The sequence below is a fragment of the Melanerpes formicivorus genome, unplaced genomic scaffold (genome assembly GCF_026170545.1).
Source record: "Melanerpes formicivorus ecotype bairdi unplaced genomic scaffold, bMelFor1.0.p_v2 SCAF_18, whole genome shotgun sequence".
Lineage (NCBI taxonomy): Eukaryota > Metazoa > Chordata > Aves > Piciformes > Picidae > Melanerpes > Melanerpes formicivorus.
In genome coordinates this window covers 11,126,894-11,140,265 of record NW_027142370.1, presented here as the reverse complement: position 1 = coordinate 11,140,265, position 13,372 = coordinate 11,126,894, and the positions used below count along the sequence as shown (strand labels likewise).

The window sequence follows — 13,372 nt, the reverse complement described above, 5'->3', positions numbered from 1 at the left end:
TCAGTGCTACAAAGGTTACCAGAGAAGTTGGAGTTCCATCTGGGAAAAGTGCTGCCAAAAGTGCTGTAGACTGAAGCAAGTGAGATAATTTGGTTACATACAGACATCTGCTATCATCTGAGCAGCATCAAATTCAAACCATGGTTATGCCATTCATTGATAGCTGTCTGTAAGGAGCCCCAGAAACAGGACACAGATTTACTTCCTTTTTCCTATTACATTTTTGTACAGCAAATTGCTTTGAAGATCTCTTAGAGCACATCCTCACAGTGATTCTCAACAAGCAAACCTCTGAAATCTTGACTTTAGAAATGAGTGAAAAGACAAATTTCTATTCTGTAATGTACTTTTAAAGCACACTGAATTGTCATGACCTGTAAACTGACATCAATAAACCGAAGCTCTGCAATATTTCTCCTACTCGGTTAACAGGAAACTGGATGGCAGTTAATCAGGCACAGAGGTTATGTGATGAGTCAAAACCAGTACATAAAACAAAACTGAAGCATCTCCAGACTTGATACTTAGCAGCCCAGCTCCAGCATTTCAGGCAGGGTTTGTTACAGATTCCCTTTGCAACAGGATGCTAACCTGACCTAAGAACCACAGTGTCCTGCCTGCCAAAGAAGTCAGCCTTTAATTTTCATGTAGTAATTAAGTATAATGAAGAGCTGAGCAAAAGCATTAAGTTCCAGTTCCAGCTGTTAGCATGACTCTGCCAATAAACTCCAGTTTATTTTGTTGGCTTTGTAACACAACCACTTCAGAAGGGTTCACAAGCAATTCTCCATGTTACAAGCTTGGCTGCTTAATGGAGTACAAAAAGCAGTTTAAAGGGATATGGTGACTTAAGGATACAACACTTCCTTCCCAGGAATGACAGATGTTGTACTTAAGGACATGGTTTAGTGGTGATCTGGCAGTGCTGGGTCAACAGTTGGACTTGATCTTAAAGACCTCTTGCAGCCAAAAACAGTTCTATTGTTCTATGACTCTGAGGTGACTGAGGGATACAAACTGGGAAGTCAAACAAATCAGTGGAAAACGTGATTGAACAGCAATGCTCCTGAACAGAGCAACAGAATCACCTGTCTAAAGAGGAAGGAGAAAAAGAAAAACTGAAGGCTTTCAAGGCTTTCAATACCAACCCAGTTTCATGTAAACCAATTAGAAAAGTTATTCTCAGGGAGCTCAGACTTCTTGCTGAGCATGGTGACAATAAAGCTCTCTTGCCTTTCCTTGCTTTCCTTTCTAGCATCTACTAGGAAAAGAACAACTCATCAGAAATTTCTTTATTCACTGTAAGCAGCATCTCCTGTGACAGGCATTATCAAACAGCTTTTATACTCTGGAAAAACACCCAGTACAACACATATAAAACACACATACACAGAGCTTGAATGTCTCTACAGCAGAAATGAGACACTGAAGTCAGTGTGAACCATCCATGACTGTACTTCAAAAATATTTGGACTTAGGATAAAAAACAAACCTTTTTTATGAATTAATACCTCTTCCCTAAAACATTCAAACACTTTGGAAACACATAAGCTACAAGCAGAGCACCCTTGCAAACATAATATACATCCTCAAGCCCCAGGAAACACAAGATACTATCAATGGCTGAGGGAACTGGGGTTGTTTAGTCTGAAGAGGAAGCTGAGGGGCTCTCATTGCTCTCTAACTCCCTGAAAGGAGGCTGGAGACAGGTAGGGGTTGGCCTCTTCTCCCTAGTTTGAAGTGACAAAACAAAAGGAAATGGCCTCAAATTGCAACAGGGGAGATTTAGATTAAATATTAGGACAGTTTCTTTACTGAAGGCATGGTCAGGCATAGGAAAAGGCTGCCCAGGGAGGTGGTGGAGTCACAATCCTTGGAGATGTTAAAAAAACAGAGACAAGCACTTTAGGACACAGTTTAATGGTGGCATCAGGTTGTTGGTTGGGCTCCATCTTAGAGGCCTTCTCCACTCAAAACAATTCTATGATGCTATCAGACATACAAGCATCTGCTTTCTCCAAGGAAAAGATAGCTTCAAACTCCAAATCAAGTGATTTGTGCAGTGTGGGAAGCATGAAGGCACTGAGGCTTTAATTCCTTTGTAGAGCTGTAAAGGCAGTAGCAATGTGTGATAACAAGCAAAGAGTCACACTGTCATTGTCACAGGATGCTGTCATTTTACTAGGTAACTAAGAAGCAGCAAATTAGAGTGGAAATTCTTCTGACAAGCAAGTTATGACAGCAGCCTGCCTAATCAACAACGCTGTTTAAGACAAAGCCACATGGATTTTTACCTATTACACTGCAGAAGCAGCAGAATTGAGGTTTTCTAAACACTCAAGTTGCAACCCTGGGCTTTCATTTTGCCTTTAAATTACAAGAGAAAGGTTAAACCCTACCTTAGCTGTGACACCAATGTTGGCAAGCTATTCTGTAGGAGTGGCTCAGAAAACACCAGATTTTCAAACAGATGCTTATTGTGCAGTTCCCATGTCACCTGAAATTTCTTCAGATGTTCGTTTTCCTGTAATGAAATCCAACAAGAAATAACGCACAGCTTGAAACAACAACAACTTCCAAGGCAAGAATTTAATTTCAGAATCTAGTTTCCAATCTACAGGCTGGATTATCCAAGATCAGCTTTTACCCAGTTTTGTTATCCAGAAACTCAGAATTTCACAGTATCACAGTATAACTAAGGTTGGAAGAGACCTTGAGGATCATCAAGTCCAACCTATCAACACAGACCTCATGACTAGTCCACGGCACCAAGTGCCACGTCCAATCCCCTCTTGAACACCTCCAGGGACGGTGACTCCACCACCTCCCTGGGCAGCACATTCCAATTGCTAACAACTCTCTCAGTGAAGAACTTTCTCCTCACCTCGAGTCTAAACCTCCCCTGGCGCAGCTTGAGACTGTGTCCCCTTGTTCTGGTGCTGGTTGCCTGGGAGAAGAGATCAATCCCTTCCTGGCTGCAACCACCCTTCAGGTAGTTGTAGAGGGCAATGAGATCACCCCTGAGCCTCCTCTTCTCCAGGCTAAACAATCCCAGCTCCCTCAGCCTCTCCTCACAGGGCTGTGCTCAAGGCCTCTCACCAGCCTCGTTGCCCTTCTCTGGACACGTTCAAGTGTTTCGATGTCCTTCCTAAACTGAGGGGCCCAGAACTGGACACAGGACTCAAGGTGTGGCCTAACCAAAGCAGAGTACAGGGCACAATGACTTGCCTGCTCCTGCTGGCCACACTATTCCTAATGCAGGCCAGGATGCCATTGGCCCTCTTGGCACACTGCTGGCTCATATTCAGGCAGCTGTCAATCAGCACCCCCAGGTCCCTCTCTGTTTGGGAGCTCTCAGCCACTCTGACCCCAGCCTGTAGCTCTGCCTGGGATTGCTGTAGCCAAAGTGCAGCACTTGGCACTTGGACTTGTTGAATGCCATCCCATTGGATTCTGCCCATCTGTGCAGTCGGTCGAGGTCCCTCTGCAGAGCCTTTCTACCCTCTAACTGACTAACATTTGCCCCTAACTTGGTGTCACCTGCAAACTTGCTGATGACTGACTCGACCCCCTCATCCAGATCATTAATGAAGATGTTGAAGAGGATGGGACCCAGCACTGATAAGTAATTTAAGTAATTGTTCAGTGACTTCAATAACTATAGCTTCACTCTTGTTTTTTCTACATTGTGATGGATGTGCTTTGTGAAAACCAACATGTGCACAGTAATCCATCCATTGGTCAGCTGATAAAATCTTCAAAGTTGCCTTGGAAAAAAAAACAAAATCAACCTGAAGAGCAATCTTCTCTCAAGTACCTTGTTAGAGACTTGCTAACTATCAAAATCAGGCAATAAACTGCAGATGGCAGTGACCTCATATCATATACAAGTGATAGGCAGTAAATAGCATGGAGAACAGAAAAGCATCAGATATGCTCACATTTAATAGAAACAACTTCCTGCTTTGCAAATTCAATTTCACTAAGAGCCCTGCCTCAGTAAGGGCACTTTGCTTCCCTTCCGCTTCATATCCTGCTCGTCTGTGGCTATCAGTCCTGTTACTTCCTATTCTTTTTCTCTCTTTGTATATCTAGACAGTCACTTCCATTAGTGACTATCTAGACAGTCACTAACTGGCAACAACCCCCAAATTTACCAGTTTAGCCACTTTTTTTTTTTCCCCTCTCCTCTCTTCCATAAAATTTACACGAGGGAAGCACTGCCCAGGATAAAGACTTCAACAAAAGATGTACAGGAAACAACAAAACAAAATTAATAACCTTCTGAGTCCTTAAACAAATAGAATTACAGAACCTGTTTACTGTATGAGTGACTCATGATGGACAGTTAAGAAGAGATTTGGGTTTTTTTAAGGCCAGTGAACCATAAATAGATAATGGTGTGGTTTAGAAGGGAACTTAAAGATCATCTGGTTTCACCTTCCTTGCCATGGGCAGAGGCACTTTCTACCTGACAATATAATCCCAAGTCTAATGTCACCACTGCTTGACCAAACAAGCTTTTAAGGAACTCAGAACTTTAGAAATAACTAATGCAGCAGATGAACTCTGAGACAAGAGAACATCTTGTCTCAGAACATCTTGCCCATTGGAATGGGCTGCCTGAGGAGGTGGTGGAGTCACCATAACTGGAGGTGTTCAGGAGGAGACTTGATGGGGTGGCTTGGTTGCATGGGTTAGTTGATTAGGTTGTGTTGGATGATAGGTTGGACAGATGATCTTGAAGGTCTCTTCCAACCTGGTTTATTCTCTTCTATCTTATCAAGTAAAAAAATTCTTGCTTAGAAGAGAAAAACATTGAAACAATACAAGTTAGTGCAACACATAAAAGTTTGTGTCCATTAAACATGGTTCTCAAGAGACCACTAAAGATCAGAGAAGCATTTCACACATTCTCAAAGGCATGATCTAAAGCTGTGTAGATCTGCTTAAAGATTACTGACAGAACAGGAGCCACACACAGCAGCACACCTTTTTTTTTTCCTGCCACAAAAGAAAGACAGCTTCAGCAATTCATGTAAGAGAAGCCTCATCTACATTTCTGAAGAATTGAATCTGCATTTTCAGACTCTGCCTCTTCCCAAGCATGCGCACACACAAAGTTTTACAGCTCTGATGGCATTAGTCACACATTTATACAACGGTTATATTGGGAAAGGGCCTTCAAGATCATCCACTTCCTACTCCCTGCAATGGGCAGGGACACCTTCCACGAGGCCAACTTGCTCAAGGCCCCATCCGACCTGCCCTTGATCACCTCCAGGGAGAGGGCCTTCACAACCTCCCTGGGCAACCTGTTCCAGTGTCTTACCACCCTCCCTGTTAAGAACTTCTTTCTAATCACCACTCTCAATCTCTCCTCTTCCAGCTCAAAGCCACTGCCCCTTGTCCTATTGCTACAAGTCCTTGTAAAAAGTCCTTCCCCAGCTTTCTTGTCAGGTACTGGAAGGCAGTTCTACAATCTCCCTGGAGCCTTCTCTTCTCCAGGCTGAAGAGCCCCAACTCTCAGCCTGTCCCCATAGGGAAGGTTCTCCATCCCTCTGACCACCTCTGTGGCACCCTTCTGGACCTGCTCCAGCAGCTCCATGTCCCTCCCCACTAGATGCAGTGCTACAGGTGGGGTGGCAGCAGACAAAGTGGCAGAATCCTCTCCCTGTCCTGCTGCTCTCATTGCTTTGGATGTGGCCGGGCACATGGTTGGCTTCTGGGCTGCAAATGAGCATTGCTGGCTCCTGGTGAGCTTTTCATCAGCTGACACCCCCAAGCCCTTCTCCTCAAGACAGCTTTCAAGCCACTCCTCACCCAGCCTGGGTTTGTGCTAGCAAGAAGCTATTCTGTTATTCTGTTCAGTCTTACCAGAGTAACTAGAAAGGCGCTGATTGTACATGCTGCCTGGCAGAGTGCACTGTACTCTTCCAGCAGGAGTGAGATGAACTGGTGTGCCTGTGGTGGCCCTTGTATTGCTAGCGTTGATGCAACCTTGGATCCCAGCGACAGGTGCCTCAGCAGCCGAACCTTCATCTCCAGCACGTACTCTCTAGCCTGCTGTTCCAACCGTTGGTAAAGCTGATATGGATCTCTTTCACAGAGCCTGGAGTTTAGAACACTGTAGTTTATTTTCTGGTCACAAAACAAGTGAAACTGTTGATGACATACATTTTACTCCTTAAGAATATTTACCAGTTATCATCAAAAAGAAAGGGTGGCTACACTTGGCACAGCTACCTGAAATCTGGGAGAATACAGTCCAGTTCCCTACTTTCACACTGTGGAACTGAGCTCCTGGGGAGCTTTAGGACTAGGATGCTTGCACACCTGAGGAACAAATGCATTTAGGCCCTCAATATCTCATCTCAGCTTGCAAGTCAAATAAAAAACCAAACCCTTAATTTGCATACAACTTCACAGACATTGAGATCCTTCAGACAAGCTTCTTTATAGCTTCTCAATGTTCTTACATACAGTCCTAACAAATGTCACAGCTGAACAGCCAGACATTGTCCTGTCTTGTGGAAGGGCAGGGATTTGCCTCAAGTCATTGGGAGAACTTCACCTTTCAGGCACCCAGAACATCTAACTAGACTGGACTTGGTGAATGCTTTGTGGGACCCTTCTGCTGCTCAGCTGAACTGAAAGAAAACATTTCATGCAGTTCTCAAGCTTTCAAGATACTGATTCATGAAACTCCTTCTCAACTTCATTTGGTTTCTTACCCCAAATTGCAGAATTTCTGTATGAGAATTTTTTGCACCTTTTATTAAGCTGTGCCATTGCATAGTAGAAGATTCACAGGGCCACAGAGAATACTCTTCAAAGAACATGACTTTGGGCACTCCAACTGTGACAGCACTTAACTGCAGTCATCATTACAAAGGAGTGGTCTATCTTTTAAATGATTTGGTATATCTAGAATAGGACCAAAATTTGGTACTCCTCTGTCTCAGGGTAGCACACTGACATTGAAGCTCCAAAACCATACTGCCCTCCATGCACTCGCTCTATTCAACCACTCAGTACCTGCAAAATTTGTCACTGCAAGACAAAGCTTCAAAGGCCAAGGGCTTCCTGCTAAAGACATCATACAGCTGGCTAGGTCTGACACTCTCCTGGAAGTGAGACATGGGTTTGAACCACCTCATACAAGAAAACTGAACAGGATGGCTACTTGGAAGCACTTTGGAGTGAAATTGCACTGTTTGAAGTCCTATACACAGAATTATAGCACTTGCCCCAGGTTTTTGACAGCAGAAGGAGGTAGAAAGGAAGGGGATTAGATAAATACTTATGAGTTACATGAATAAAATCTGCTGTTATCTAGCCCTTGCTCTTCCCTCATCACTCACAAAATCAAGTACTATCATATTGCCATAAAGTGCTCCAACACACAACAGGGACAGTACTTGGCAGCGCTACTTACTTGAAAACAAGACCAGACAGTCTGCTTCTTGCCAGCTGTGTCTAACAGATCTGAGCATGGAATGAAGAATTTCTGACTTTTAGACACAGATTTCCTTGGCCACAGCATGCCCTTTGGTATGCTGCCTAGATGGTTTGGTTGGTTGGGTTTTCTTTTTCACACTTCCAATACCTACATTGACTAGCATTGTCAAAAAAAATCTTGCATGACATTAGCACCCAGACAGGACACCCTGCTGTCTGCTCAAACACAGGATCCTCATTTTGTTTCCTATTTTGGGGACTGTAAGGAACTCAAGTGAAAAATAACCATATTGACACTCAAGGTTTTCCTCCTTTGAGCTCCTGTTTCTGCCTTTGCATTTTAAGAATTCTTCTGAGAAGTGAGTTGCAGAGAAATCAGAACTCTGGAGTACATAAGCAAGGTACACAGTACGTGTGCCAATTCCCTAAGTCATTCCATACAAATCAATGTGATTTATCTGTGATTCACTTTTAATTACCTACACACTAAGCAACATCTAAGCATCTTTGATTTCAAAACCTGTGCTGCATATTTTGATCCCTTAAATAAAATGTGACTAAAAGGGAGGCATACCATATTATTCTACATGTACACAACTCATGCTCCAGGCCAAACATGCAGTTTTAACTTAAGCACAATAAGCTTATTCAGTTACCTATTGAGGCTGATTTAGGAGCGGAGGTATAGAAGGGCAGTACTAGATAACTCAAGCATTTAAGTTTCTTGACCTCACCAGAATTCAGCTTCAACTAAAAATTCCACCCAAAAACTAGTTTGTTAGACCTTAGCACATATAAAACTAAGGAGAGCAACTATTCCTTGGCCATACATTCAGTTAGACAGAAACTAAGATGAACCTCCTGGAAGCACTTCAAGGACAGCCATGCTATGCTCAAAAGGAGAATACCCACAACTCAGGATCTCATTGAGCACATCTGCAACTTCACACCTAGAGAAGCTAAAGAAAATTTCAGCTTCTGAAAGGAGTAACTGGTTGAAGAGTCTCTTCTAGCTGCTGGAACTATAGCAAGATGCAATTACTATAAGAAGTCAGGTCAGTTCCACAAAGCAAAAATTTCCTGTCAGGCAATTCAAACTAAACAGTGTCTTCATTATCATCATCACATGGTTTTTTGAATAATAATACTTCAAGACCCTTCCACCATTATACATTAATATTCCTATTGCAAACATCACACAGATTTAATGCATCCAATCTAGCATTTGAAAATCCTCTATGAAGAATTGACTGTTCTGACTTTCCATTCCTGTGGAGAAACAAAGACTCCCAGGAACCAGACTTAGAGATGGCAAACGTTTTATTACAAAGCAATACTCCCAACTACTCAACAGCTAATTTTAAGCCTATCCTTAGCAATTAATAGATAGATTTCAAGGTGCTCTACCTGTCCACCAGCTCTTTCATTCCTTCTTTATCTGGTACCAAAGACTGGTCTTGGTCATCTGCCAAAGGGGTCCCAGCTTGGCGATAAATACACCGAACCATGTATCTGACTTCCGACCAGTAGTTCTGAAGCTGCTGAGGCTCACGCTCAGGCTCTGCTGAATTTTCTCTGCAAATAGTGACAAAAAGAATGAAATCTATTTGTACATTCCATGTGTGTAGTGATCCTTGCTTTCTTACTGCTTGGACTCTCTCTTAAAGGTCTTTTCCAATCAAAATGGTCCTATGATTCTAAGGTGCACTTCAGGTAAAAAGACATTCAAGAAAAACAAAGTACAGCTGAAAAACACATCAAGAAGTGGAAGATTGGATAAAAGCTTATCATTCACAAGTTACTTCCACTGTCAGCCTGCTTGAGGAGTTTAAGCACAGACCAACAAGTAAGCTACAACACTGCCAACAGAGTCTGACCACTGCCATCACGCTGCTGAGTCTGAAGTCAGTCCTTACCTGCGCTCATTACAGGCTTCACAGTTGCATGCTATGTCTGCAGGAGAGGAATTGCTAAGATCTGCAGCAGGCACTGTCTGTGCACCCACAGTTATTCTTCCTCCTCCTCCTACAGATTCCTGTTGTGATCCACTGTTTCCAAGAGGCATGTGCAAAAGGAAATCTTGGCTCTGGAAGGGGGGAAAAAAAAAACAACCCACAAAACAAAAACCAACAGATAGATTTTGGTTTGCAAGGTAGAAGTTGGAAGTGTTGATAGGCAAATGTTAATGTGGCAGTTCCTAGTGCTGAATGGATTTGGGGCAGGCACTCAACCAGGCACAAAGAATTTACCTACCAAAAGCCTAATAAATGCAAGATATGGACAGAGAAAACTCGTTTAAATTTTAATAACATAGGTATATTGGTTGTAATTATCACCTTGGTGTACTCCAGCACAAACAACAGACCAAGCTGAAGGAAGGCTTGCATCATCCATGATTAATCATAAACTATTTCTTCAGACTGTATTTGACAGTGTCTTTTACTTTTGTAGTTCAAACCCTTCCAGCCAAAAGCTAAAGTCTCTTTGTTTCTAACAGCAAGACATACAACTTGATAGTAATGGATGTTTGAAAGCTGCTGTCATCAGCAATGGATGCTATCTCCTGCACAGTGCTAGCAAATGACACAAACCTCTCTCTCCACCAAGCCTGCTAGTACTTTGGTCTCAGGTTTCTCTCCCTTCTCTGTGTTCCAGCCCCAAAATGTATCATGCTTCCCTCCTGCACCCTTCCCAGGTTGCCACCAGCTTTCTGTGGCACTATGCAGAAAGTGTAATGATTCAAGTCACATTGGTGAGCAGAAGAAACAGAAGTTAAGTAAAAGGACAAAGTATGAGATCTACTAAACTGAAAGGGCAAAAAACCAGCAAGGCACAAATCCAAGCCCTGCTCTTCTCAAAAATCCAAAACTCTGACTCAGAACTCCTCATTTTGGGAACAACCTGCCTGCTCGGTTCAGCTCATAGCAAGAGCAAGTCCAGATCTCCTAAAATACATGCAAAGCATTTAGAGTGTAAGTGGTTCCAAAGCACAAAGTAGCAATCAGCCCGTTCAACCCATCATCTGCCTGCTGAACTGAAGTACTTCCACTTACCACAAGAGATTGCTCTATTGTAGCATGCCTTTCCTCCTTCTCCACTGTTCGTCGGCAGTCTGGACACACCCAGAGTGGAAGGTGCAGCATGTTGTTAGCTTTTGGAGAGGTGGAAAGTGCTGTTTTGCTAGAGTTTTTTATCCCACTCTCGGAAAGCGAAGCATCTTTCCGTTCACTTCTACAAAGAAGACAATGCTCGCCTGTTGTATACGGTGCCCTCTGGCCCAAGCCAAAGGTAAAGGGAGTCTACAAATAAATGGTTTGATAAATAACTAGTTATTCACAGAATATGGCCCAGAACAACTTATTCTGAGAGGTTTTAAAAAAATAATACACATCTTCACAATCATTATTTACTGGTGAATATGTGGAGTGTCCTGAGATCAAATACAGCAATCTTAATGTCATAGAATCAATAAGGTTGGAAGAGACCGCAAAGATCATCAAGTCCGACCTGTCACACAAGACCTCATGACTACTAAATCATAGCACCAAGTGCCACATCCAATCCCCTCTTGAACACCTTCAGGGATGATGACTCCACCACCTCCTCCCTGGGCAGCCCATTCCAGTGGCTAATAACTCTCTCTATGAAGAACTTCCTCCTCACCTCAAGCCTAAACTTCCCCCGGCGCAGCTTGAGACTGTGTCCTATCCATGTGTCAAACGATGTAATGTGGCAAAACAAAGTAATGTCAGTGAGTGTGGACTGCAGACTTCCCTTCCAAATTAACTCAGCCTAGATGCATCTCCAGTAAGCAAAATGCAGTATTAATGACTAAACACCCTGCATGCAGGAGATCGTGGCTGCACATCCCCTTAGCACTGAATGTTTCTTAGTTCAAGTAAGTAGATCGAGTAAGGAAAAAGGGATAGGACAATTCCTGTAACTCTGTCATTCTTAGAGACAAAAAGAATAACTAATAATAACAAATAACTAATCTTTGAAGTTCTGTGTCACCTCCTTCCTTTAACACTACCTGAAACAAAGACATTTCAGCCAAACTTGTTACAAAACAAAAGCTTAACTCAATTCTAACAAGACCCATCAGTAGGGTCTTAAAATCCACTATCAGCTACTGAATCAAACAAATCTGATAACTTAGGAGAGGGGCAGCTTAAAAACTCATCTGTCTCCCAAGATGCTGCAGTGCATAAAAAGATGGTTCAGCCATGAGATGCTGATACTCAGAAATAAACCGAACAGCCCAAGCCAAACAGAACCCAACTTTATGAGACAGAGGCAAAGTTCTAATGAATGGAACAAAACATCTTATAACTGCAGGATGAGCAACTTGACTGTGCTACTGGGTCTGCCTTAGATGGCAGCATCTCCTATGGAAGCCTAAAGGCAGTTAAATAGTTAAAGAAAAGGCAAACTAAGTCATTCATTCAAGCATTCTTCCAGACACTGCTTCAGCCTTGACACTAATAAAACTCCTGCCTTGACAATCATGTAGGGTTGAACTGCACAAGCACAGGTGAAAAGTTCCTTAGGGCAAAGGACTAGTTCAAGCTATAACAGAATTCACTAACTCTCATCTTCACAGCAACAACAAATAATTCCCTGTTGCTGACATCTGAAGAATAGCACAGCATTATGAACTCTGAGCTTTCTGTTCTTTGCATTTATAAAGCTGCCAGACTCAGTGATACAGGAAGGAAGAGTGGTAATTCCAGACAAAGACATTGAACTCATCTCCATGAGTACCCTCTTATCTTTCTGAGGTTCAGAACTAAGTTAATGGTTTAAGTCAGACCAGCTCATCTCTTCACTCATGGGTGACACTTCATGAATTCATACCTTAGCACTAGGGAAGGAAAATGAACACCACTTCTCCAAGCATCTACTGTAGATTTCCAGGAAATGTTCTCATGAGGGAAGGCTCTGCCTCGTGGAAGGCTAGGACCAACCATCCTCTCATTGGCTGTACAAGCATGGACAGATTTCTCAAGCTAGGCACTTCTCTGACTGACCTGTACTCAGCTGCTGATCTTATTAATACCTAAACACCCTGGATAGAGGAGATCATGGCTGCTCACTCCCTTAGCCCTGAAAGATTCCTTGTTCAATAAATTTTTTGGAAGCTAGATTAAGTCTCTGCTGGAACAATGATGACATCTGTATAGCTACTGCAGGCTAATCCTTATGTACACCTTCCAACCAATAGGAAACCCCAAAATGCAAAGGTTCAGAAGTCAAGACAACCTGACATTTACTCTTTCACAAAGGCCATGTCAAACATCTCAGCCATGCTGCAAGGACATCAGAAAGTCAAGATTTTTGTGCAACTTGCTTGAAAGCTGCACCACGATCATTAAAGAATCAATGGCAAAGAGAGCAGGAGGGGAGGGGTTTGGAGCACAACCCTGTGAGGAGAGGCTAAGGGAGCTGGGGTTGCTTAGCCTAGAGAAAAGGAGGCTCAGGGGTGACCTTCTTGCTCTCTACAACTCCCTGAAGGGAGGTTGTAGCCAGGTGGAGGTTGGTCTCTTCTCCCAGGCAACCAGCACCAGAACAAGAGGACACAGTCCCAAGCTGCTCGAGGGGAGGTTTAGGTTGGATGGTAGGAAGAAATTCTCCACAAAAAGATTTTAGCCATTGGAATGTGCTGCCCAGGGAGGTGGTGCAGTCACCATCACTGGAGGTGTTTAGGAAGAGACTGGATGGGGTGCTTGGTGCCATGGTTTAGTTGATTAAATGATGTTGGATGATAGGTTGGACTCGATCTCAAAGGTCTCTTCCAACCTGGTTAATTCTGTGATCCTGTGAACAAGCTCAGTTCTGGCCAACTCACAGACAAACTCCCAACTGAACCCACATTTACAGGAGATTTGAAGTTGAAACAAAAGCACTTGGT

General features: G+C 43.1%; 1 protein-coding gene across 1 annotated transcript in view; it reads right to left on the bottom strand.

Moving 5' to 3' along the window:
• Nucleotides 1-13,372, bottom strand: part of FAM193A (family with sequence similarity 193 member A) — a 73,768-nt gene that overhangs the window by 30,365 nt on the left and 30,031 nt on the right. Inside the window, exons 3-7 of the mRNA XM_068149605.1 lie at nucleotides 10,515-10,760; nucleotides 9,378-9,547; nucleotides 8,869-9,036; nucleotides 5,878-6,112; nucleotides 2,400-2,524 (exon numbers count right to left, since the gene is read on the bottom strand). Coding sequence (XP_068005706.1) covers nucleotides 2,400-2,524; nucleotides 5,878-6,112; nucleotides 8,869-9,036; nucleotides 9,378-9,547; nucleotides 10,515-10,760 — 944 coding nt within the window. The remainder of the gene's footprint in view (nucleotides 1-2,399; nucleotides 2,525-5,877; nucleotides 6,113-8,868; nucleotides 9,037-9,377; nucleotides 9,548-10,514; nucleotides 10,761-13,372) is intronic.